Genomic DNA, 23,139 nt, shown 5'->3' on the forward strand with positions numbered 1-23,139 from the left:
AAGTCTAAATGGCGGGCAAACAATATGGCGGACATAGGTGGGGCCAATGGCAAAGTTGTAGAGCACGTTCAGATACATATGTCGATGAAGTTTTGTGTTGATCTAACTTATGGTGTGGGAGTTATGGCCTTGTACGCGTTACCCTTTGTTATAGCGCCACCATCTGGCTGACATACGTGATTTTTAGTGCCTGAGTAGTGGGGGGCCATAGGAACCCACCTGCCAAATTTGGTTGCTCCAGGACTTATGGTTGCTGAGCCTCAGACACTTTTAGCGGAAAAAAATAAGAATAATTAAAGCCGCAAGCGGCGTTGGAAGGGGTCCAAGCAGTGGCAGCATCGCGCCCCCTATGGAGCGATATTAAAAAGGCTTTGTCCTCACGATCATATGCATTACATTACATTACATTACATTACAGGCATTTAGCAGACGCTCTTATCCAGAGCGACTTACACAACTTTTTACATAGCACTTTACATTGTATCCATTTATACAGCTGGATATATACTGAAGCAATGCAGGTTAAGTACCTTGCTCAAGGGTACAACGGCAGTGTCCTTACCCGGGAATCGAACCTGCGACCTTTCGGTTACAAGCGCAGTTCCTTACCCACTGTGCCACACTCCGTCCTCATTCAGTAGATATGTTGCCTTCACCCAACATATCTACTGAATATCATGATGATCGTATGATATATTGATGAGTTATGGCCAATTTTGAGCTAAGAGACGCTGTCGGATGACTTAGTTACGTCGCCATGGATGTGTCCTGGCCGCTTCCCGTCAAGGCCTTTACTATGTCGTAACACTTAGATGGCATGTCATAACACTTAGATGGTCCGGTGTGCATGCACAGCTGCAGTGTTTCTGCGCCGCAACTAAAAAAGGCGTCACACTAGTGTTGTCACGATACCGAAATTTTGACTTTGATACTGGTACCAGGTTTAGTATTACGATACTCAATACTGAAATGATACTTGAAACTTAAACGGTGCTAATTCGATACTCGGTACCTAACGATACTGAAATAACCTTAATAGATCAGAAACGTAATGTCCACAAGGGTTGACCTCATTTTCTAATTCATGGTTTATTAACAACCTTTAAGTTGTAGCCTCTTCAACATATTAATATGCATAGGCCTATAGTGTTACAACACTGAACAATAGAAAAACATGTTAAATATATTTCAAAAATTAAACAGTTGTAAACTAAATAATCTTTAAAAACAGGTCTTTCACCTTTAAATAGATTTAAAAACAGCATATTTTAATAACAATACAGCATCTATCTATAATAAAATATTTCCAAATTGGAACACCTATTGCTACTGAAGTGAACTGAGTCAAAGCTTGCGCTGAATCAAAGAGCTGAGTGCACAAGCACAAGTCACCTCACTTGGCAACCTTAGTTGCTACTGCCTTCTAGCGAAGATTCTGACAAATTACACTTTTCATCCTCTCAATCAGTAATGCGGGAGACAATTATCCGTGGCTTTTACATTTAACTCAAAACTACCGAACGTCGGAATATTCTAATACCGAACCGTTTATTTTTAATTTTTTTAAAAAAATTTTAAGTACCGAGAAAGTGCTGAAGTTTTGGTATACCGTGCAACACTACGTCAGACACATATTCCAATCCATTGCTCAGCTTAGCAGAGAATGCACATTTCAGAGCGCCACAGAGACAGATGGAATAATAACACATGAATGCACATTTCAAATAATAAATACGACATTGAGAAAAAACGGAAGAAAGACATAATATCAACTCGCGAATTGCGTGATGCGGGCAAAGAAGCCTACCGTTTTATTTATGTAGACATTGGCAGATGAGAAAGTTTTCGGTTACGCTGACCTATAAAACGCTATTTCAAAAGCTAAATCAGACATGTTATACATCGTTAGAAAGCTTATAATCTCACCTACTGAATAAATGAATTGTCAATGAAGCCAAAGCAACAGGTGTGGTATTACGCACAGCTATTTTTGAAGGTAGCCTACCCAGTGATCAAAAATGCGCGTATATTTCGCCAACGGATTGTTCAAGACAATATATGACCTCTCATTCGCAAAAAGGACATCTCTACGCGTAAAACCGATGGTAGGATTGTATATTTATTAAATGTTTAGTCCCATATATTGACTTTAGAATGACATAGTATAAGGAAAAAAACAAAATTGTCTCGTTTATTTCGTTATTCAGTGAGCAGCGTTTTCACTGCTGTATTGGCATATTTTAGGGCTAATGTCGGGTTTATCTTGTTGCAACGGAATATTGCATTACATTACAGGCATTTGGCAGACGCTCTTATCCAGAGCGACGTACAACAAAGTGTATAACCATAACCAGGAATAAGTGTGCCGAAAACCCTAGAGAGAAATACCGCTCCAAGTGCAGGGAACAACCGCATAGTTCAACTTGGACCCAGTAGGTAAAACTGATTAACGCTAACACAAACAAGAACAGCAACAACGCAGTCTATGAAAACATTCAAGCAATAGTTAAGACGAGTTAAGACTAAGTCACATACGGAACAACTACCTAGTTACAACCCTAAGCTTACAGTCAATGTAGAGATTAAATTGAGAATACGATTTCTCTCAGCACAATGACGGATTTAAAGACTAAACGAACTCACCCGATATTGTCTTCAAATGGACCGTATTATTTATTTAGACACTGGCAGACTACAGCATAAATTGCGTCTTCTGTTTATATTCAATATTAGTAATTGCAGCGAGAAACTGCAGCTGTAGGTCGTTATGTTATGGTAGCAACGGAACGAAGCGGACTATATGTATTGGACTACCGTCATTGTTTCATTATACCAGCGTGTTTTCGCGCGTTTACACAGAAACTCAGAACCTATCAATAAAATGGTTGAGCTATTTCTCAGCATAATGACTGATTTAAAAATTAAACGAACTCACCCGATACTGTCTTCAAATGGATCCATGCCAAAGAAAAGTAATTATTCATCCTCTCAGAAAGCTTTTACTGAAAAACTTTTGGTCGCCTATCCTAGCATGCACGCTAGGTGGCAGTGTCAGACCGTGCTTTCATTGATAAAAACTAGCGTCGCCATGGTTGTCGCTTGCCGTAAAGAAGTTTACTCGATGTCGTAATCGTTTGGATTTGGAGCTCCAGCTTTTCCGCACCCCACCTAATGAAAAAGTCCAAATGGTGTGCAAACCATATGGCGGACATAGATGCTCCCAATAGGAACATTGTAGAGCACATTCAGATGCATCAGTCGATTAAGTTTTGTGTTGATCTCACTTACGGTGTGGGAGTTATGACCTTTTAAAGTATGATCCTTTGTTATAGCGCCACCATCTGGCCGACATAGGTGATTTTTAGTGCCTGAGTAGCGGGGGGCCACAGGAACGCACCTACCAAATTTGCTTGGTCTACAACTTATGGTTGCTGAGCCTCAGACATTTTAGCGGAGAAAACTGCCACGCCCCAACTAAAAAGTCAAAATGGCTGGCAAACAATATGGCGGACACAAGTGGTCCCAATGGCAAAGTTATAGAGCACGTTCACATGCATATGTTGATGAAGTTTTGTGTTGATCGGACTTATGGTGTGGGAGTTATGGCCTTTTACGCAAAACCCTTTGTTATAGCGCCACCATCTGGCCGACGTACGTGATTTTTAGTGCCTGAGTAGTGGGGGCACATAGAAACCCACCTGCCAAATTTGGTCGCTCCAGGACTTATGGTTGCTGAGCCTCAGACACTTTTACCGGAGAAAAATAATAAGAATAATAATAATAATTAAAGCCGCAAGCGGCGTTGGGAGGGGTCCAAGCATTGGCAGCATCGCGCCCCCTATGGAGCGATTTTAAAATGGCTGTGTCCTCATGGTCATACGCCTTCACCCAACATATGTACTGAATATTGTGATGATCGTATAAAAAATTGATGACTTGTGGCCAATTTTGTGCTGAGACGCTGGCTGATGACTTAGTTGCGTCGCCATGGATGTGTCCTGACAGCTTCACGTCAAGGCCTTGACTATGTCGTAACATTTAGATGGCATGGCGTAACACTTAGATGGCCGAGCGTGTATGTACAGCTGCAGCGCTTCCCTGCCGCAACTAAAAAAAGCGCCACACTAGTGTTGTCATGATAGAATAGAATAATAATTAGAAAAACAAATTCATGGTTTATGAACAACCTGGTTCATGAACAACCTTTAAGTTGAAGCCTCTGCAACATATGAATATGCAGAGGCCTATAGTGTTACAACACTGAACAATGGAGAAATATGTTAAATATATTTCTGAAATTGAACAGTTGTAAAGTAAATAATCTTTAAAACAGGTCTTTCACCTTTAAATAGATTTAAAAACAGCATATTGTAATAACAATACAGCATCTATCTATAATAAAATATTTCCAAATTGGAACACCTATTGCTACTGAAGTGAACTGAGTCAAAGCTTGCGCTGAATCAAAGAGCTGAGTGCACAAGCACAAGTCACCTCACTTGCCAACCTTAGTTGCTACTGCCTTCTAGCGAAGATTCTGACAAACTACACTTTTCATCCTCTAAATCAGTAATGCGGGAGACAATTTTCCCTGGCTTTTATATTTGACTCAAAACTACCGAACGTCGGAATATTCTAATACCGAACCGTTAATTTTTTTTCTTTTCTTTTTTTTTAAGTGCCGAGAAAGTGCTGAAGTTTTGGTATACTGTGCAACACTACGTCAGACACATATTCCAATCCATTGCTCAGTTTAGCAGAGAATGCACATTTCAGAGCGCCACAGAGACAGATAGAATAATAACACATGAATGCACATTTCAAATAATAACTACGACATTGAGAAAAAACGGAAAAAAGACCTTATATCAACTCGCGAATTGCGTGGTCCGCGCGAAGTAGACTACCGTTTTATTTATTTAGACATTGGCAAATAAGAAACGTTTTAGTTGCGTTGACCTATAAAACGCTATTCCAAAAGCAAAGTCAGACATGTTATACATCGTTAGAAAGCTTATAATCTCACCTACTGAATACATGAATTGTCAATCAAGCCAAATTGGACTAAGAAGAACGACAACGCCGTACGCAACAGGTGTGGTATTACGCACAGCTATTTTTGAAAAAATCCGACATTTCACAAACGGATTATCCAAGACAATATATGGCCACTCATTCGCAAAAGGGACATCTCTACGCGTAAAACCAATGGTATGATTGTATATTTATTCAATGTGTAGTCCCAGATATTGACTGTAGAATGACGTGGTAATTTTTTAAAAAAAAGTTAGTCTCGCTTATTTCGTCATTCAGTTAGCAGCGTTTTCACTGCTGTATTGGCATATTTTAGGGCTAATGTCGGGTTCATCTTGTTGCTACGGAATATTGCATTACATTACAGGCATTTGGCAGACGCTCTTATCCAGAGCGATGTACAACAAAATGTATAACCATAACCAGGAACAAGTGTGTCGAAAACCCTAGAGGGCAGTAGCCTACCGTTCTAAGTGCAGGGAACAACCGCATTGTTCAATTTAAACCCTGTAGGTTACACTGATTAACACTAACACAGACAAGAACAGCAACAACGCAGTCTATGAAAAAATTCAAGCAATAGTTAAGACGAGTTAAAACTAAGTCACCTACGAAACAACTACCTAGTTACAACCCTAAGCTTACAGTCAATTTAGAGATTAAATTGAGAATACGATTTCTCTCAGCATAATGACGGATTTAAAGACTAAACGAACTCACTCGATATTGTCTTCAAATTGACCGTATTATTTATTTTGACATTGGCAGACTACAGCATAAATTGCGTCTTTTGTTTATATTCAATATTAGTAATTGCAGCGAGAAACTGCAACTCTAGGTCGTTATGTGATGGTAGCAACGGAACGAAGCGGACTATATATGTATTAGGCTACCGTTATTATTTCATTATACCAGCGTGTTTTCGCGCGTTTGCACAGAAACTCAGAACCCATAAATAAAATGGTTTAGCTGTTTCTCAGCATAATGACGGATTTAAAGAGTAAACGAACTCACCTGTTATTGTCTTCAAATGGATCCATGTCAAAGAAAAGTAATGATTCATTCTCTCAAAGCTTTACCGTAGCGTATTATTTATGTAGACATTGGCAGAGTACAGTATAAACTGCGTCAGTTGTGAATATTCAATGTTAGAAATTGCAGCGAGAAACTGCAGCTGTAGACACAAGATAGTCTGTTATGTTATGGTAGCAACGGAACGAAGCGGACTATGTATGTATTACCGTCATTGTTTTATTATACCAGCGTGTTTTCGCGCGTGTGCACAGAAACTCAGAACCTATCAATAAAATGGTTTAACTATTTCTCAGCATAATGACAGATTCAAAGACTAAACGAACTCACCCGATACTGTCTTCAAATGGATCCATGCCAAAGAAAAGTAATTATTCATCCTCTCAGAAAGCTTTTACTGAAAAACTTTTGGTCGCCTATCCTAGCATGCACGCTAGGTGGCAGTGTCAGACCGTGCTTTCACTGATAAAAACTAGCGTCGCCATGGTTGTCGCTTGCCGTAAAGAAGTTTACTCGATGTCGTAATCGTTTGGATTTGGAGCTCCAGCTTTTCCGCACCCCACCTACTGAAAAAGTCCAAATGGTGTGCAAACCATATGGCGGACATAGGTGCTCCCAATAGGAAAGTTGTAGAGCACATTCAGATGCATCAGTCGATGAAGTTTTGTGTTGATCTGACTTACGGTGTGGGAGTTATGACCTTTTAAACTATGATCCTTTGTCATAGCGCCACCATCTGGCCGACATAGGTGATTTTTAGTGCCTGAGTAGTGGGGGGCCATAGGAACCCACCTACCAAAGTTGGTTGGTCTACAACTTATGGCTGCTGAGCCTCAGACATTTTAGCTGAGAAAACTGCCACGCCCCAACTAAAAAGTCTAAATGGCGGGCAAACAATATGGCGGACATAGGTGGGGCCAATGGCAAAGTTGTAGAGCACGTTCAGATGCATAGGTCGATGAAGTTTTGTGTTGATCTGACTTATGGTGTGGGAGTTATGGCCTTTTACGCAAAACCCTTTGTTATAGCGCCACCATCTGGCCGACGTACGTGGTTTTTAGTGCCTGAGTAGTGGGGGGCCATAGGAACCCACCTGCCAAATTTGGTTGCTCCAGGACTTATGGTTGCTGAGCCTCAGACACTTTTAGCGGAGAAAAATAAGAATAATAATCCTAACAGATACAATAGGGTTCCACCAGCTTCGCTGCTTGGACCCCTAATAATTAAAGCCGCAAGCGGCGTTGGAAGGGGTCCAAGCATTGGCAGCATCGCGCCCCCTATGGAGCGATTTTAAAATGGCTTTGTCCTCATGATCATACGCCTTCACCAAACATATCTACTGAATATCATGATGATTGTATAAAATATTGATGACTTGCGGCCAATAGTGTGCTAAGAGATGCTGTCGGATCACTTAGTTACGTCGCCATGGATGTGTCCGGGCCGCTTCCCGTCAAGGCCTTTACTATGTCGTAACACTTAGATGGCATGTCGTAACACTTTGATGGTCCGGCGTGTATGCACAGCTGCAGCGTTTCTGCGTCGCAACTAAAAAAGGTGTCACACTAGTGTTGTCACGATACCAAAATTTTGACTTTGATAGTGATACCAGGTTTAGTATTACGATACTCAATACTGAAATGATATTTGAAACTTAAACGATGCTAATTAGATACTCGGTACCGAACGATACTGAAATTACCTTAATAGATCAGAAACATAATGTCCACAAGGGTTGACCTCATTTTCGAATTCATGGTTTATGAACAACCTGGTTCATTAACAACCTTTAAGTTGAAGCCTCTTCAACATATTAATATGCATAGGCCTATAGTGTTACAACACTGAACAATAGAAAAATGTTAAAAATATTTCAAAAATTAAACAGTTGTAAAGTAAATAATTTTTAAAACAGGTCTTTCACCTTTAAATAGATTGAAAAACAGCATATTTTAATAACAATACAGCATCTATCTATAATAAAATATTTCCAAATTGGAACACCTATTGCTACTGAAGTGAACTGAGTCAAAGCTTGCGCTGTATCAGGGAAGTGAATGCACAAGCGCAGGTCACCTCACTTGACAACCTTAGTTGCTACTGCCATCTAGCGATTCTGACAAACTACACTTTTCATCCTCTAAATCAGTAATGCGGGAGACACATTTCCCTGGCTTTTACATTTGACACAGAACTACCGAACATCGGGAAATTCAAATACGAAACCGTTTTTTTTTTTCTGTTTTTTTTTTTTTTAAGTACCCAGAAAGTGCTGAAGTTTTGGCATACCGTGCAACACTACGTCAGACACATATTCCAATCCATTGCTCAGTTTAGCAGAGAATGCACATTTCAGAGCGCCACAGAGACAGATAGAATAATGACACTAAATGCACATTTCAAATAATAAAGACGACATTGAGAAAAAACTAAAAAAAAAGGACTTAATATCAACTCGCGACCCGCGTGCTGACCGCAGAGCAGCCTACCGGTTTATTTATGTAGACATTGGCAGATCAGAAAATTTTCGGTTAAGCTGACCTATAAAACGCTATTCCAAAAGCCAAATCAGACATGTTATACATCGTTAGAAAGCTTATACTCTCACCTACTGAATAAATGAATTGTCAATCAAGCCAAATTGGACTAAGAAGAACGACAACGCCGTAAGCAACAGGTGTGGTATTACGCACAGCTATTTTTGAAAATATCCGACATTTCACAAACGGATTATCCAAGACAATATATAACCACTCATTCGCAAAAGGGACATCTCTACGCGTAAAACCGATGGTAAGATTGTATATTTATTAAATGTTTAGTCACAGATATTGACTGTAGAATGACATGGTATAATTTTTTTTTTAATTGTCTCGTTTATTTCGTTATTCAGTGAGCAGCGTTTTAACTGCTGTATTGGCATATTTTAGGGCTAATGTCGGGTTTATCTTGTTGCTACGGAATATTGCATTACATTACATTACATTACATTACAGGCATTTGGCAGACGCTCTTATCCAGAGCGACGTACAACAAAATGTATAACCATAACCAGGAATTAGTGTGCCGAAAACCCTAGAGAGAAATACCGTTCCAAGTGCAGGAAACATCCGCATAGTTCAACTTAGACCCAGTAAGTTAAACTGATTAACGCTAACACAAACAAGAACAGCAACAACGCAGTCTATGAGAACATTCAAGCAATAGTTAAGACGAGTTAAGACTAAGTCACCTACGGAACAACTACCTAGTTACAACCCTAAGCTTACAGTCAATTTAGAAATTAAATTGAGAATACGATTTCTCAGCACAATGACGGATTTAAAGACTAAACGAACTCACCCGATGTTGTCTTCAAATGGACCGTATTATTTTAGGCATTGGCAGACTACAGCGTAAAATGCGTCTTTTGTTTATATTCAATATTAGTCATTGCAGCGAGAAACTGCAGCTGTAGGTCGTTATGTTATGGTAGCAACGGAACGAAGCGTACCATATATGTATTAGGCTACCGTCATTGTTTCATTATACCAGCGTGTTTTCGCGCGTTTGCACAGAAACTCGGAACCTATCAATGAAATGGTTTAGCTATTTCTCAGCATAATGACAGATTTAAAGACTTAACGAACTCACCCGATACTGTCTTCAAATGGAGCCATGCCAAAGAAAAGTAATTATTCATCCTGTCAAAGCTTTACCGGAGCGTATTATTTATTTAGACATTGGCAAAGTACAGCATAAATTGCGTCTTTTGTGAATATTCAATGTTTGAAATTGCAGTGAGAAACTGCAGCTGTAGACACAAGATAGTCTGTTATGTTATGGTAGCAACGGAACGAAGCGGACTATATATGTATTAGGCTACCGTCATTGTTTCATTATACCAGCGTGTTTTCGCGCGTGTGCACAGAAACTCAAAACCTATCAATACAATGGTTTAGCTATTTCTCACGATAATGACAGATTTAAATACTGAACGAACTCATCCGATATTGTCTTCAAATGGATCCATGCCAAAGAAAAATAATGATTCATCCTCTCAAAGCTTTACCGTAGCGTATTATTTATTTAGACATTGGCAAAGTACAGCATAAATTGCGTCTTTTGTGAATATTCAATGTTTGAAATTGCAGCGAGAACTGCAGCTGTAGACATAAGATAGTCTGTTATGTTATGGTAGCAACGGAACGAAGCGGACTATATATGTATTACCGTCATTGTTTTATTATACCAGCGTGTTTTCGCGCGTGTGCACAGAAACTCAGAACCTATCAATAAAATGGTTTAACTATTTCTCAGCATAATGACAGATTCAAAGACTAAACGAACTCACCCGATACTGTCTTCAAATGGATCCATGCCAAAGAAAAGTAATTATTCATCCTCTCAGAAAGCTTTTACTGAAAAACTTTTGGTCGCCTATCCTAGCATGCACGCTAGGTGGCAGTGTCAGACCGTGCTTTCACTGAGAAAAACTAGCGTCGCCATGGTTGTCGCTTGCCGTAAAGAAGTTTACTCGATGTCGTAATCGTTTGGATTTGGAGCTCCAGTTTTTCCGCACCCCACCTAATGAAAAAGTCCAAATGGTGTGCAAACCATATGGCGGACGTAGGTTCTCCCAATAGGAAAGTTGTAGAGCACATTCAGATGCATCAGTTGATGAAGTTTTGTGTCGATCAGACTTACGGTGTGGGAGTTATGGCCTTTTAAACTATGATCCTTTGTTATAGCGCCACCATCTGGCCGACATAGGTGATTTTTAGTGCCTGAGTACTGTGGGGCCATAGGAACCCACCTACCAAATTTGGTTGGTCTACAACTTATGGTTGCTGAGCCTCAGACATTTTAGCCGAGAAAACTGCCACGCCCCAACTAAAAAGTCTAAATGGCGGGCAAACAATATGGCGGACATAGGTGGGGCCAATGGCAAAGTTGTAGAGCACGTTCAGATGCATAGGTCGATGAAGTTTTGTGTTGATCTGACTTATGGTGTGACAGTTATGGCCTTTTATGCAAAACGCTTTGTTATAGCGCCACCATCTGGTCCACGTACGTGGTTTTTAGTGCCTGAGTAGTGGGGGCCCATAGGAACCCACGTGCCAAATTTGGTTGCTCCAGGACTTATGGTTGCTGAGCCTCAGACACTTTTACCGGAGAAAAATAAGAATAATAATAATAATAATAATAATAATAATCCTAACAGATACAATAGGGTTCCACCAGCTTCGCTGCTTGGACCCCTAATAATAATAATCCTAACAGATACAATAGGGTTCCACCAGCTTCGCTGCTTGGACCCCTAATAATCCTAACAGATACAATAGGGTTCCACCAGCTTCGCTGCTTGGACCCCTAATAATGGATACATTTACATAGCAGAGCCACCGATAATTTCAGAGACTTTTCTCCATGCTGCGTTCCTCTTATCGGTGTCTCTGTAGGAGATCGTATAAAGTTTGGAAACCCAATAAAGGCAATTACGAGTGAGTCTTCCATTGTGGAACTATAGAATGTGCAACTCAAATTTGAAAAAAATTGGGACAATTTACTTGACGGATCATTAGATCAAATCTGATTGGTTACCGCAATGCAGCGTTGTCTTGTCTGGGGGGTCAAAGTTGAACCCCACCGCCTTGCCCAGCGCCACCTGCAATCCCAACATGCCTTGCGGGGGTGTGCCACCACCTCTCATTCAAAATTAATGGAGGCGGTGTAGCCGCCAGGCGGAGCCGACGTACAGTGTGGCTTCACCGTTAATTTCCCATCACTCGCCCTCCCATAACTGTGTAAGTCATTATTAGAGACTGAAATCGTTCACATCTGACAGTCTATTCCCTGTGTTTGGACAGGTGGTATAAAACATGTCTCTGGCACATACTGTTTCTTCAAGTTGCCAAATAATCTGGAGCAGACAGTTGCAGTGGTGATTTATAAGTGAATTATTTCTGATCACCCTGATTGGCTGGAGTTTAATGTGCCACATTCATTTAGAGTGTATAACAAGTGATCTGACAGACCAGTTTTAAGGGTAATCAGTCAGTTGTTTTCAGGCACCCTTAGCAATAAAGGATGGATGCCATGCATAATGCAATACAGAAGAGTGGTCAGATTGCGCATCACTGCTATAGCAAAACCTTTTCTTAACATTCTGTGGATTCTGCTCCAAACAGTTATTTTAATGAGTCTTTTCAATCTTTGGCCAGTTCATGTGAAGCTGTGGTTGACCAGTGCTGTCCTCAGTTAAGTCCTTATGACTACATAGTTAAACTATTCTGTCTCCTGCAGAAATATGTAGTAGTCGCAGTTGATGCAGAGATGGCTGCTGTGCTCTGGTATCTCTGACTCTCTGCTTACTTTTTTATTCAGAGCTCAGATACCCCTGCTTCTAGACAGAAATGTACCTCACAGGTTAAAAGACACAGAATAGAAGCCCACTGGGTGGTCTGACTGAGTGGTTCAGTGCATATCATAGGTTCCAATATCCTTTAGCACGAGCCATGTTATGGCTCAAAGTTTTTAACGCATTTTCATATTTACATATCTTCATGTCATCATTGCACATATGTGCATATTCACACACACACACACACACACACACACACACACACACGCACAGCATCCTTAAAGCACCTCTGAAATCCCACTAATGGGAATGACTGTTATAGCAGCTACTTTATTGCAAAATCTTGATAACACACTGCACAACCCTCCATCTAATATATTTCTCTGTATCCCTCAGTCCACAGTACAACTATTCCACACATGACCTCCCTCCTACACACAAGGTTGCACCACCACTGTAAGCTGCTAGTTATTACACCACTCATTCCTGCCCACGCTATAACCCTACTCTGTGTGCCTCCACATTCCCGAAGCTCGCCTTCTGGGGAATAAAAAACATGGCTGATGCTAAACTGCACTCATCTTCTATGAGAACCACCTCTGTTATCATCTGTTCTCCCTTCTACCTTTCAGTATGGCCGGCTCAACCCTTTCCTGCTCACTGATAAACTTGGCTCCTCTGAAAAACAGTGCTCCAGGACTGGGAGCAAAGGGTAGTCTGACTAAATCTTTTTTCTGTCTTGTCTTTTTTATAGGATTTTTTTTCTACAAACCTTTAGTATATTGTGCCTGTTGAATATCAAAACAGTACAAAGCTAATGTGGCAGTGTCCACAAGGCACACACACACAAACTTGTGCTGTACCACATTCAAACAAATGTACGTATGCATTCACAGACTCGTTTTCTTAAAACTATGTAACACTTTTAAAACGTCTTCCAGTACGTATCGTATTTTTAACACCAAAAATGTTATATAATTTCTGACCCTGGATATTAAAATGAAAACAGTTGCTCATAGGAAGCACTGGAGTGAGATACCTAAAAAAATTTTGGTAATGGTTAAGTCCTATCATATTGGCTGTAAGTTGTAATTGGCAGCACTCATGAGTCTTAGAAGTCGAAATTTCACATACGCCAATCTACAGGGTGAGACCCCCCTCCCAATAATAATAATAAAAATATAGGTTATGTATAGATCATACTTTTTTACCAGTTGACAAAATTTTAAAAAATAACCACTTCAGTATGTGTCTAGAGTGAGCCAATGCATAGAATGCAAACCTATCTTTCATCTGGCTGGATGGACAGAATTTGTAGAACTTTGTTTGTGAACAATGTTTTATTTCTGCACCTCGCTGTACTCAGGTTTTAAATATCATTCAACATACACACAATTCATACAACCAGAGAGATATAGACTCACCTGTTCTACAAACCCCCAGGACCCAACGGTGCCATAGCAAGGAGTGAAGACTTACCAGTAACTTTAGCTGCAATCACACCAGCTAACCAGATCCGCTTCTGATGCTGACAGAAATCAAGGTCTGAATTCAATATCAACACCCTACAAGAGAGAGGAACATTCCTCTTTAACTTTAGAGTCTGGGAAACCCATTTCCAGAACATCAAAACCTTAGAACACTCCCAGATCATATGCAAAAAACTGCCTATATTGTCGCCCTGGCAGGGAGTACACACCAGATTAGGGGAAATCTTCATATTGTAGCACCTACGAGGAGTAAGATACACCCTTTGAAAAAAATTTAGACAAATTTAGGATTTTTGGATATTATGCCAAATCTCAATCCATGGAATGTCATCATCTTTTGTATTTAAGCCTCTATTCCAAATAGATATTGTTAAACGTTTGTAAGAGGTCTGTAGAATAAAAATGTTAATTAAAGATGCTAATCCTTTTGATTTATGCTTAACAAAAAACAAATTATCCATTGGATGCAAGGGTAAACTCTTTCCCTAGGGGACACCGCAGGCCCGCAGAGCTAAGTCTCAAGTATAAAAAGAAAGAGGAGCCTGGAAGATTGTGCTGTAATTGCAGGTCCTGGAACGTAATAAACATCTGATAAAACGTGAATGCCCTTGCCTGTTCCATTGTAAGGAGGTAAACGGGCGATTATCAGTAAGAAACCTATGGTTATGAAAAATAGGCGAGTGTGCATGCCATGTTAATTAGGATTTTGTACATCTTTCTACTAATCGCCAAACTGAAATTCATTGACTTATTATGGGGCCAAAGTGTAATTTGCAATATCTAAGAAGAATACCCGTGTAAATCAGGTCATTAAACCTATAAGATGAAAACATGCTGTCTTCTAATTTCTGCTAAGATACAGGAGCGTTAGATTCAGCCAGAGAATCTGTAGAACTTTTTAATTTCATCAGGATGCACAAACGATCAGTTCTGGCCACCGACTGCACCAAGAAGAGAACTGTATATTCCGAAGAATATATTCAAAAGAATATATTCAATGGAATGCGTAAAACCATTAATGATTTTGTCGCTGCAGGATGAGTGAAACCTTCAGACGTTTACTTTGAGGTTCCTGAACGACGCTTGAGATTTCGGGATGCCACATATAGTTTGTTAGGTCACGTCATGTTTGAGGGTTAGACCCATGACGTAAATGCAGTCTACCCAGGCTCGACTAATGGAATACAGAAAAACAATCGTGTTGATAGATACATGCATTTTTCCTTCCTTGCCTGCATTTCCCATGGCGCCTGTTATTGCGCTGATTAAAAGGGGGACATCTTAACTGATTTTTAAATTCTCTTGGTTTTAGCAACGTATTTTACTCTTGTTTGTATTTTTAAATTTTATTTCCTTCTCAACCGGCCATGACCGTGGAGCAGAATGTCCTCCAGCAACATTCTCAGAAGGTAAGCTTGTATTTGGAGGTGCTGCTAGCGTAATGCAGGCTAGAGACTCAGTAGTAATGGCTAAAGGAGGGATAAGATCCTCGGTACCTCTTACAATTGAGTGCGAGGATCCACGTTTTTTCAGGAACATCACTAAGAAGCTAGCTAGTAATGAAAATGTGCGATAGTTAGCTAAGTACTGTATTTGACATTGCCGGATTACGCTTACTAAGATCATGTTTTGATAGGTTGCTAGCTAGCCTGCTATCCAAGTTAGCAGAACGAAATTGTATTAGCCAGGAGTTAGCGGCTACGTTATGTAGTTGTCCCTTATTCTTTTCAGTTGATTGACTGACTATTTGTCGTAACGAAACCTACTACGATCGTCGGGACATATTCCCCAATTATGACTATGTAGCTATCTAACTTCTTAGTAATAGTGTTCGGTCGCGAAACAATGTTTTGTGAGCTTGTTTATATAGCTAGCATGCTAGCTGGCTAACTTGGTTTAAAGGCGTGACAGTAGCTAGCATCATTCCCGAGCTAGCTAGGCTCTAGCACGCGATTAAGTGGAACACCTTGCTTAACTCACATTAGCTAGCTGGCATATGATTATTCGCTAGTTATACTATTTGCAAGTGAACATGTTGACAAACATAGTCGGCTAGCTATGTGGTTAACGTCTTGTGATATTGATACATTTGATAACGTTATGTTGTAATCGATGGTTTGCGAACATTTTAGCCGAACAGACACCCTAGAACTTGGGTGAAGATAGCTAATGCGAGCTAGCTTGCACTTCAGTGCAGAAACCAACTGCGCGCCGTGTGCTTGGATAAGTTAGCTACGCCAGCAATCTAGCTAGCTGCTTAAATTACACTTATGAAATATTTGTTTACATACAGGGTTGCCAGCGTAAGTTAAAGCCTGACCCTAGTATTTTGGACGTGGTCCACGGTCTGAATCATAGTGGTGTCAGTGTGGACATATTTCTTAAGGTGCTGCAAACAAGTTGGGTTATAGCTTGCTAACTAATATTACTGTATGCGCAATCATCTTGACGTTTTGTTAGGACATGGATGATACAGTGTAAATCAGTTATTTTGTTACGCTTTGTGTTACATACCAATACTGAAATGTAAGTGCGCAATCACTGCATGTTGAGCATTTGCCTTTGCAGCCGGTTGGATACGGTTACTTCCATACTGCTAGCTACATATAGTTTTTTTACTGTGCGTTATCAGCCAAATTCTCATTTTGCATAAATACATGTGGAAGGAACGCTACGAAATACCTTAACCTATCCATCTAAAGGTCCCTAGAGCCTTGAACCTACCCACATTTCTGTCTTTGGCTTGTAAATCACATAATTGGTTACATAACTGGACTGATACTGTTTAATAGCGTTTACAGTGCTGCCTTTATGTCTAAAGGCACAATTTTATGGTAAAGCACGGGACATGTTTTTATTTATGTTTTTGTACGAATGGATGCAAACACAATCTTACAAAACGAACTGTGAAGGAAATAAAATGTATGTTTAGTGTAACACACTGCCAAACTGCAGTTCAAAGAAATGGAAATACACTGGCAGTGTGAATTTTTTTTCACATAATCAATGCATAATCGAGTGAATAGATGCATGCCAATATTTGAAACCACAAATATTGCAAGTGTTTTCAATCCCATATGTATATACGTTTTCAAATTGGGAATTTTTTTAAATCCCCAAGCCAGCTACTTTTTCAGAAACATCTAATGATGATATTGAAATGAGGGATAAATATCCACTGAGGGCATCATATTCACTAGTAGTTTTGAAAGAAAAGTATTATTTAGTAGTGTGCACAAAGTTTTGAACTGAGTCCTGGGGTCACTTAAAATAATTTTATTTAATTTTACTGATGGTAAGGGAGATTGAATCTGTTATAGGAGCACAGTTTCTTGCGTGATGTGTTTGGTTGTGCACACTAGAACTGTGATGGACAGTGCTGTAACTAGTGACTGGCTGATGCCCACACTGTGTTCTTGGCTCTGTATCAGCTTGTTAGTGTGGTAGTGTTAATTCACTTGTACAGGTCACCTGGTAAATAGAGACAGCCTGGGCAGCAGTCAGCCACTGGGGATGCAGTGTGCATCGGGGGTTTGTGTCAGCCTTGTGAGGCAAGTCACCCGGTCCGTGCACAGGCAATAATGCCTGAGATATTACTCATCTGTGTTCTTGACTTGCATTTCATACCAGACTGGGATATAGGTATGTGTGTACGAGCTCTGTCCGCAGCATTCAGCAATTTCCCTGTGTTTTTCTGTTCATTTGAAGGCCAGTGGTCAGATAGACTCAGGGTTCTACTGAGGCATGGTGTCTTTACAGCACAGGATGTCACTCCTGTAATTATAGAACAACAGCTACATATTGCTCTGTCTGAACAAGGTGAACAGAAAGTGGTGGTGCATTATTTATAGCACTTAGATTTGATGCGTGTGTTGTTCCCCACTCAACTTTTTTGAGAAGCAAAAGGTGGCCCTTCTTGCTGAAGTGGCCACAAAGAGGTCCTGACACTAAGTGGAAATGGCCTGTGCTCTGCAGTTGAACTTGCAGTGCCTGTTGCCTTGGATACCACCACAGCTGTATTTGACAACAATGTGGAGGGGAAAATGCAGCCTGCGTCGTACTAGTGCTTACATTATTTTAAGTTTGTCGCCATGCCTAAATGTGTGTGGTTTAGACAAGTATAAGCAGGCCCAAATGATGTCAAGGCTTTAGGTCTGTTGCCTGAAAGACATGCAGCCAAGTTTGCTGTGTGTGAATCTTGGTGCATTTATTTGCACAAAAGTATTGCCCTGATCACTTTTGGGCTGAAAGTAATTCTCTTTGTCCAGTTTAAATTTAAATTATATAAAGCGCTAATTTTAATTAGGCTATTTAATCAAATGTGAGTTTACTGCACCTCTGTACTGATTATCTGTTAATGGCTCTCACTACAGTAATGTCCTTGGTCATACCAGCATTTGATCATAAATTTTGTTGCAACTATCTTCTTGTAGAAGTAAAAAGTGGGTCCATAAATCTGTTGTGGTAAATCCCATTGGTTTAAATTGTGATAAAGCAGTAGAAAAACATTTTTGAACCGAATAAAGAAAATTAAAAACAACATTTTCCTCAACACCAATCTAATTATTGGAAAATTAAGACTGGATTTGATTAAAATGGAATATGAAAAAGGAGTAAAGACGATAAAAACCATCACCAGATAACTAAACTGTGTTTTAGACGATACACTGGCTAATAGTCACTTCGTTAAATACATTGACAATAATTATTTGATCAATTTTAGTAGATGATGAATTTGCTGTTTTCTTGACTGTGTACCTAGCCATACTTGATCTTCACAGATGCAGTCTTGGTTATGCAAATGATCATGATCCAATACATCTATGTTAAGAAAATAAACCACGTGTTTCTTGTTTGGTAGTGTATATTGAATTCTTGCATTTGCTGAATGTGGTACAAACCTGCTGGATTTCACTGATCCTCCACATGCCAGCCCCACCCCCCACCCCCCCCCCCCCCCCCAAAAAAAAAAAAATCACCATTTCAATGCAAAGAAAATTGAAAGTGCACCACGTAGCACTCACCTATTTATTTCTAATATTAGGAAGACCGTGATCCTTAATTTCAGAATGAGGCCTATTAACACCAACGACAATGGGCAGTTTACATAGCGGTGAGTCCTGTACTGTCATTTTCCCCAGTGTGTCTGGGTGCATTGTAAGTGTGTTAACGGTATGTTGAACAGCCTTGTCTGTCTGTGCATTTATCCTGGCAGCACCAACAGACACTACTGAACCAGCTGAGAGAAGTCACTGGAACCACAGATGTCCAGCTCCTGCAACAGGCCCTGCAGGTACGGCAGTGTCGTGTACACCAAAGATGTGCATTGCTGTAATATGTTGACGCCTTCCTCGTTCCCTGTCTTGATGTTTCCTAAATTTGTAGCATACGTGTGAAATTAATTTATAATATCCAAATATTAAAGAATGGCTTTTGTGGAAAATGTGAATGAATTTCAATAAAATAATCCAGTCTTGACCTCACATAAACTATTAAAGTATCACAATTTTTTTTCCTTTATTCATGCAAAGAAAACCATACGGACAACCACAAGGGGCAATACATATTTAAAAAAAAAAAGAAAGCGTGTGACTCTTAAAATAACAGCTGCTGCATCAAAAACAGCTTCAAGATGTGTGTGATAATGTGGTTCGGTATGTTCGAACTCTGGACGATGATAGCGGGCGATGTTTATCTTCACTCTTCGCTCTGTTTTTGTTGCGTCTCGTTAAAGGTCAGCAACGGTGACCTCGCGGAGGCTGTGGCCTTTCTGACCGAGAAGAACGCTAAGGTCCCCCAGCAGGATGAAACCACATACTACCAGACAGCCCAGGTCGGGAATGACCGATACATCAGTGTGGGCAGCCAGGCTGATACAAGTAGGTGTTGCTTCATCGTCGACCAAGTAGCCTGCTCTGTTGCGATGCGAGATTTCTAAGTATTTGTAAAAAAAAAAAAAAAAAAAATTGTCATCAAAGTCCCAGAGTGTAATTAGATCTCCTCCAGTCAAAAACGTAATCATAAATCACAGTCCCTTAATAATCTAGCCAAAAATGATCAAATTGGCTCCAGATAAAGCAATCTCAAACCTCCTTTTTTTAATAACCACTTTTTCTATTTTTTGGTATGTGCACCACCAGTTAATCAATAGTGACACAAAGCGCCGTGCGCCTGGTTGTTTTATTGCCCCTCTCATATTTCTGAACGTATCCTTAAATCATAGAGAGTGCGTCATATTCGAGTAAGACTTTGATCTTTTGTCAGCGGCTGAAATGGGAAAATAACGTAGCTTCTATCTGATTTAGGTAGTCGAGAGGTGGGATAATTTTTCTTACTTTGTGCATCTGTGTGCAAATCCAGTGCATAAACTCATTAGCAGACTATGGCCACAAGTCTGCAGCTGCTGGACACAGCTGACTTCATCCTGCCAAGGTTATGAGTCCATTAGGTTGACTGTGCCTACTTAAGGGCGTGCATTAAACCCAACAGGCTAGCGGCGTCCTCAGGGCAGTACTCCGCTTCCCTGCTGAGCACCAGCTCTCTTGTTGCACTTTGAGGACCTACAGTATGGAGAATTGCCTCGTGGATAAGTTGATTGGAGGAATACCCCAGCTTCAATGAAAGAGCTTCTTGTATGGGTGCTGGTGTCACGGTGGTGGCATGATTCATGATTTTCGGTTGCAGTCGGAGATAAAATGACGGGAAAATAAAAGCAAGATTTTTTTTCCTTTCAGGTTGTAAAAGGAATTCAGAATGATCCAATAATTCTAATGGGGTATTGGCAAGATAGAACAAGTTTTCTTCTGTAAAGCACGAGATATGTGCAGCGTGCTTGGGCTTGTAGGATTTCAAAAGAAGAAATTGCAAAAGAACTGAAGACAAATTGAAGCGTATCCAGTATTTTCTAAAAAGGATCATTCAAAGTCTGGTCTGCAAGCAGTACAATATGCCTGCCTTGCAGTGACTGGCTCTGTAACAAACAGCCTGATACTCAGGCCTAGTTACAAATAAGTCCAGAGAGCCACTGTGTCTAAAACCATGGGGGGTGAGGGCACTGCTTAATAAATCACCAACGCAGTATATAGATACCCGTGAAAACGTATTTTTTTAAAATTGTGCACTCACTATATACAACACCAAACACCATACCCTACCATATAATGCATATACATATACCCAGTTGGAACATGAAAAGTCCTTTACAAAGTCCCATATCCACAAAAGTGTTTCCACTAGATGATACGGTAAGTCTCAAGGAAAAAACAGAAAAAATATTCCAACAAAAAAGGAAAAATCGACAACAAAATGCAAAAATGCCTTAATCCAGCGGTAATGGGAAGGAGCCAATACTTTTGTATTAGTATGTGCTTGGCGTCGTTTCCTTTCAACAGTGGTAACTCTACATATCACCACACCTCTAGTTCCAGACAGGCCATTGAGAATGCATGTAGATTCATTTTACCCCAGTTTTTTTCCACAAACTTTACACTATGACAAACGCATTCAAAAAACCATAGGCCTGTCCTCCTCCTTCTGTCCTACCTTTATTACTTTACTTCATACATCCCACTTCCTAGTTGGGAGCCATTTTGGGAGGGTAACCCCCCTCCTTAAAGGGACCAATGCCTATTTAAAATTTGCCTTGTGTAGCGGTAAAATGGATCCCGTGGACACATCAGTATTGGATGCAGCCATAGCTTTCCGTGGTTCACAAGGACTCATTTACCCGTACAAAGATTATTTTTTCCAAGGGCAAAATCCACTCTAATAAAACATAAAATATTTAGATGATAACTGCGGCAGTGTCACAGCTGAATGAATGTTGAATTACAAAATGGTTTTTAGGAAGGTGTAGACTGCCTGTCTTTTTCAATTTTAACATTAGAAGTATTTCAATCTTGAGTCTAACTTCAGTCAGAAGTGTGTCAGAAGTCTATTGTTAAGCGTTGTCAGGTGTGACCTTCTGGACATGCCAAGCATTGTGTAGTTATTCAGTTCAATTTTATTTGTATAGCGCTTTTTACAGAGAACTGTCACAAAGACACTTTACAGAGTAGCAAGGCAAGAAAAGGTGCAAAAAGATCAAATGGATCAGACCTGAACCCCCAAATAGCAAGTACACACAGTAAAGAAATCACAGTGGGGAGAACCCGCAAACGGTGGCATGAAAAAACTCCCCATTGGGAAGAAATCTTGTGAGGAACCCGGCTATAGAGGGGGGACCCCATTCTCCACTGGCCAGCCTGGTGTAAAGTAGCAGTAGAATGGAATGTGGCAGAAATGCCACAAGGGATTTATCACAGCAAATAAAAATGGGTTATTATGATTTATGCATCCTTGAGTTCTGAATATAACATTTTACACAGAACGACCACTTCACAATTAGATGGCTTATATGCAGTTGAGGTAAAAAAAATAAATAAGTCTTCTGTAGCTATTAACGGTACTCATGGCTGTCTGTTGGATTTGTGAGAACATGTACCGGTTTTCTTTCAGATGTCATTGATCTGACTGGAGATGACAAGGACGACCTTCAAAGGGCCATTGCTCTCAGTCTGGAGGAGTCCAACCGGGCCTTCAGGGAGACTGGGATCACGGACGAAGAGCAAGCCATCAGCAGGTGCGAGACCAGTGGGAGTGTCTCTTGCGTTCCGGTTTGGCCGTGTTGTGAAGTATTCTGTTTGCCGTAATTGTTCCGTTGGTTTGTTTGTGACTAAAAAAAGCTGTGCTGAACGGAACGCTGATCCATTTTGAAATTGCACCAGGCCCTCAAATATAGAGCATCAGCCCACCGTAGCTGATAGATTTTGTTTAGAAATCGGTCTACAGGAAAAACTTACAGTATATTTCTTCACTATGTGTAGTAAAATTCTTGTCTGGGATTTGCAGAGTTCTGGAGGCTAGCATAGCGGAGAACAAGGCCAGCTTGAAGCGGACCCACACAGAGGTGTGGAGTGACTCGCCCAACCCCCACGAGAGAAAGCGGCTGGAGAACTGTCCCGTGGGCCTGAAAAATGTGGGGAACACGTGCTGGTTCAGCGCTGTCATCCAGGTGAGAGAACTAGGCCCTGGTGTAACTGCTCCCTAAGTTTACTTCCATTTGAGTTAATGCGACTGCGTATTCTCTTGTGTTTATCATTGAAACGCACACAGGGCACAACATTTACCTTACTCTAAAAATCCGGTGAAATACCTCAGAAAACTCATGTAGTTACTGTCCAGAGGTAACTGGGCCAAGGC

At 40.4% G+C, this 23,139-nt stretch overlaps 1 protein-coding gene across 4 annotated transcripts in view; it reads left to right on the forward strand.

Moving 5' to 3' along the window:
• Positions 1–15,067: 15,067 nt before the first annotated feature.
• The window catches only part of usp25 (ubiquitin specific peptidase 25), a 41,836-nt gene continuing 33,764 nt past the window's right edge, over positions 15,068–23,139 (forward strand). For 2 of the 4 annotated variants that reach the window (XM_035433947.1, XM_035433949.1), the window contains exons 1-5: positions 15,069–15,308; positions 19,115–19,192; positions 19,634–19,778; positions 22,396–22,519; positions 22,789–22,951. In XM_035433947.1, coding sequence (XP_035289838.1) covers positions 15,267–15,308; positions 19,115–19,192; positions 19,634–19,778; positions 22,396–22,519; positions 22,789–22,951 — 552 coding nt within the window. In that variant the 5' untranslated portion in view covers positions 15,069–15,266. Of the gene's footprint in view, positions 15,309–19,114; positions 19,193–19,633; positions 19,779–22,395; positions 22,520–22,788; positions 22,952–23,139 lie in introns of all 4 variants that reach the window. The other 2 variants (XM_035433948.1, XM_035433950.1) reach the window with 2 other exon arrangements.

The sequence above is a fragment of the Anguilla anguilla genome, chromosome 9, assembly GCF_013347855.1.
Source record: "Anguilla anguilla isolate fAngAng1 chromosome 9, fAngAng1.pri, whole genome shotgun sequence".
NCBI lineage: Eukaryota > Metazoa > Chordata > Actinopteri > Anguilliformes > Anguillidae > Anguilla > Anguilla anguilla.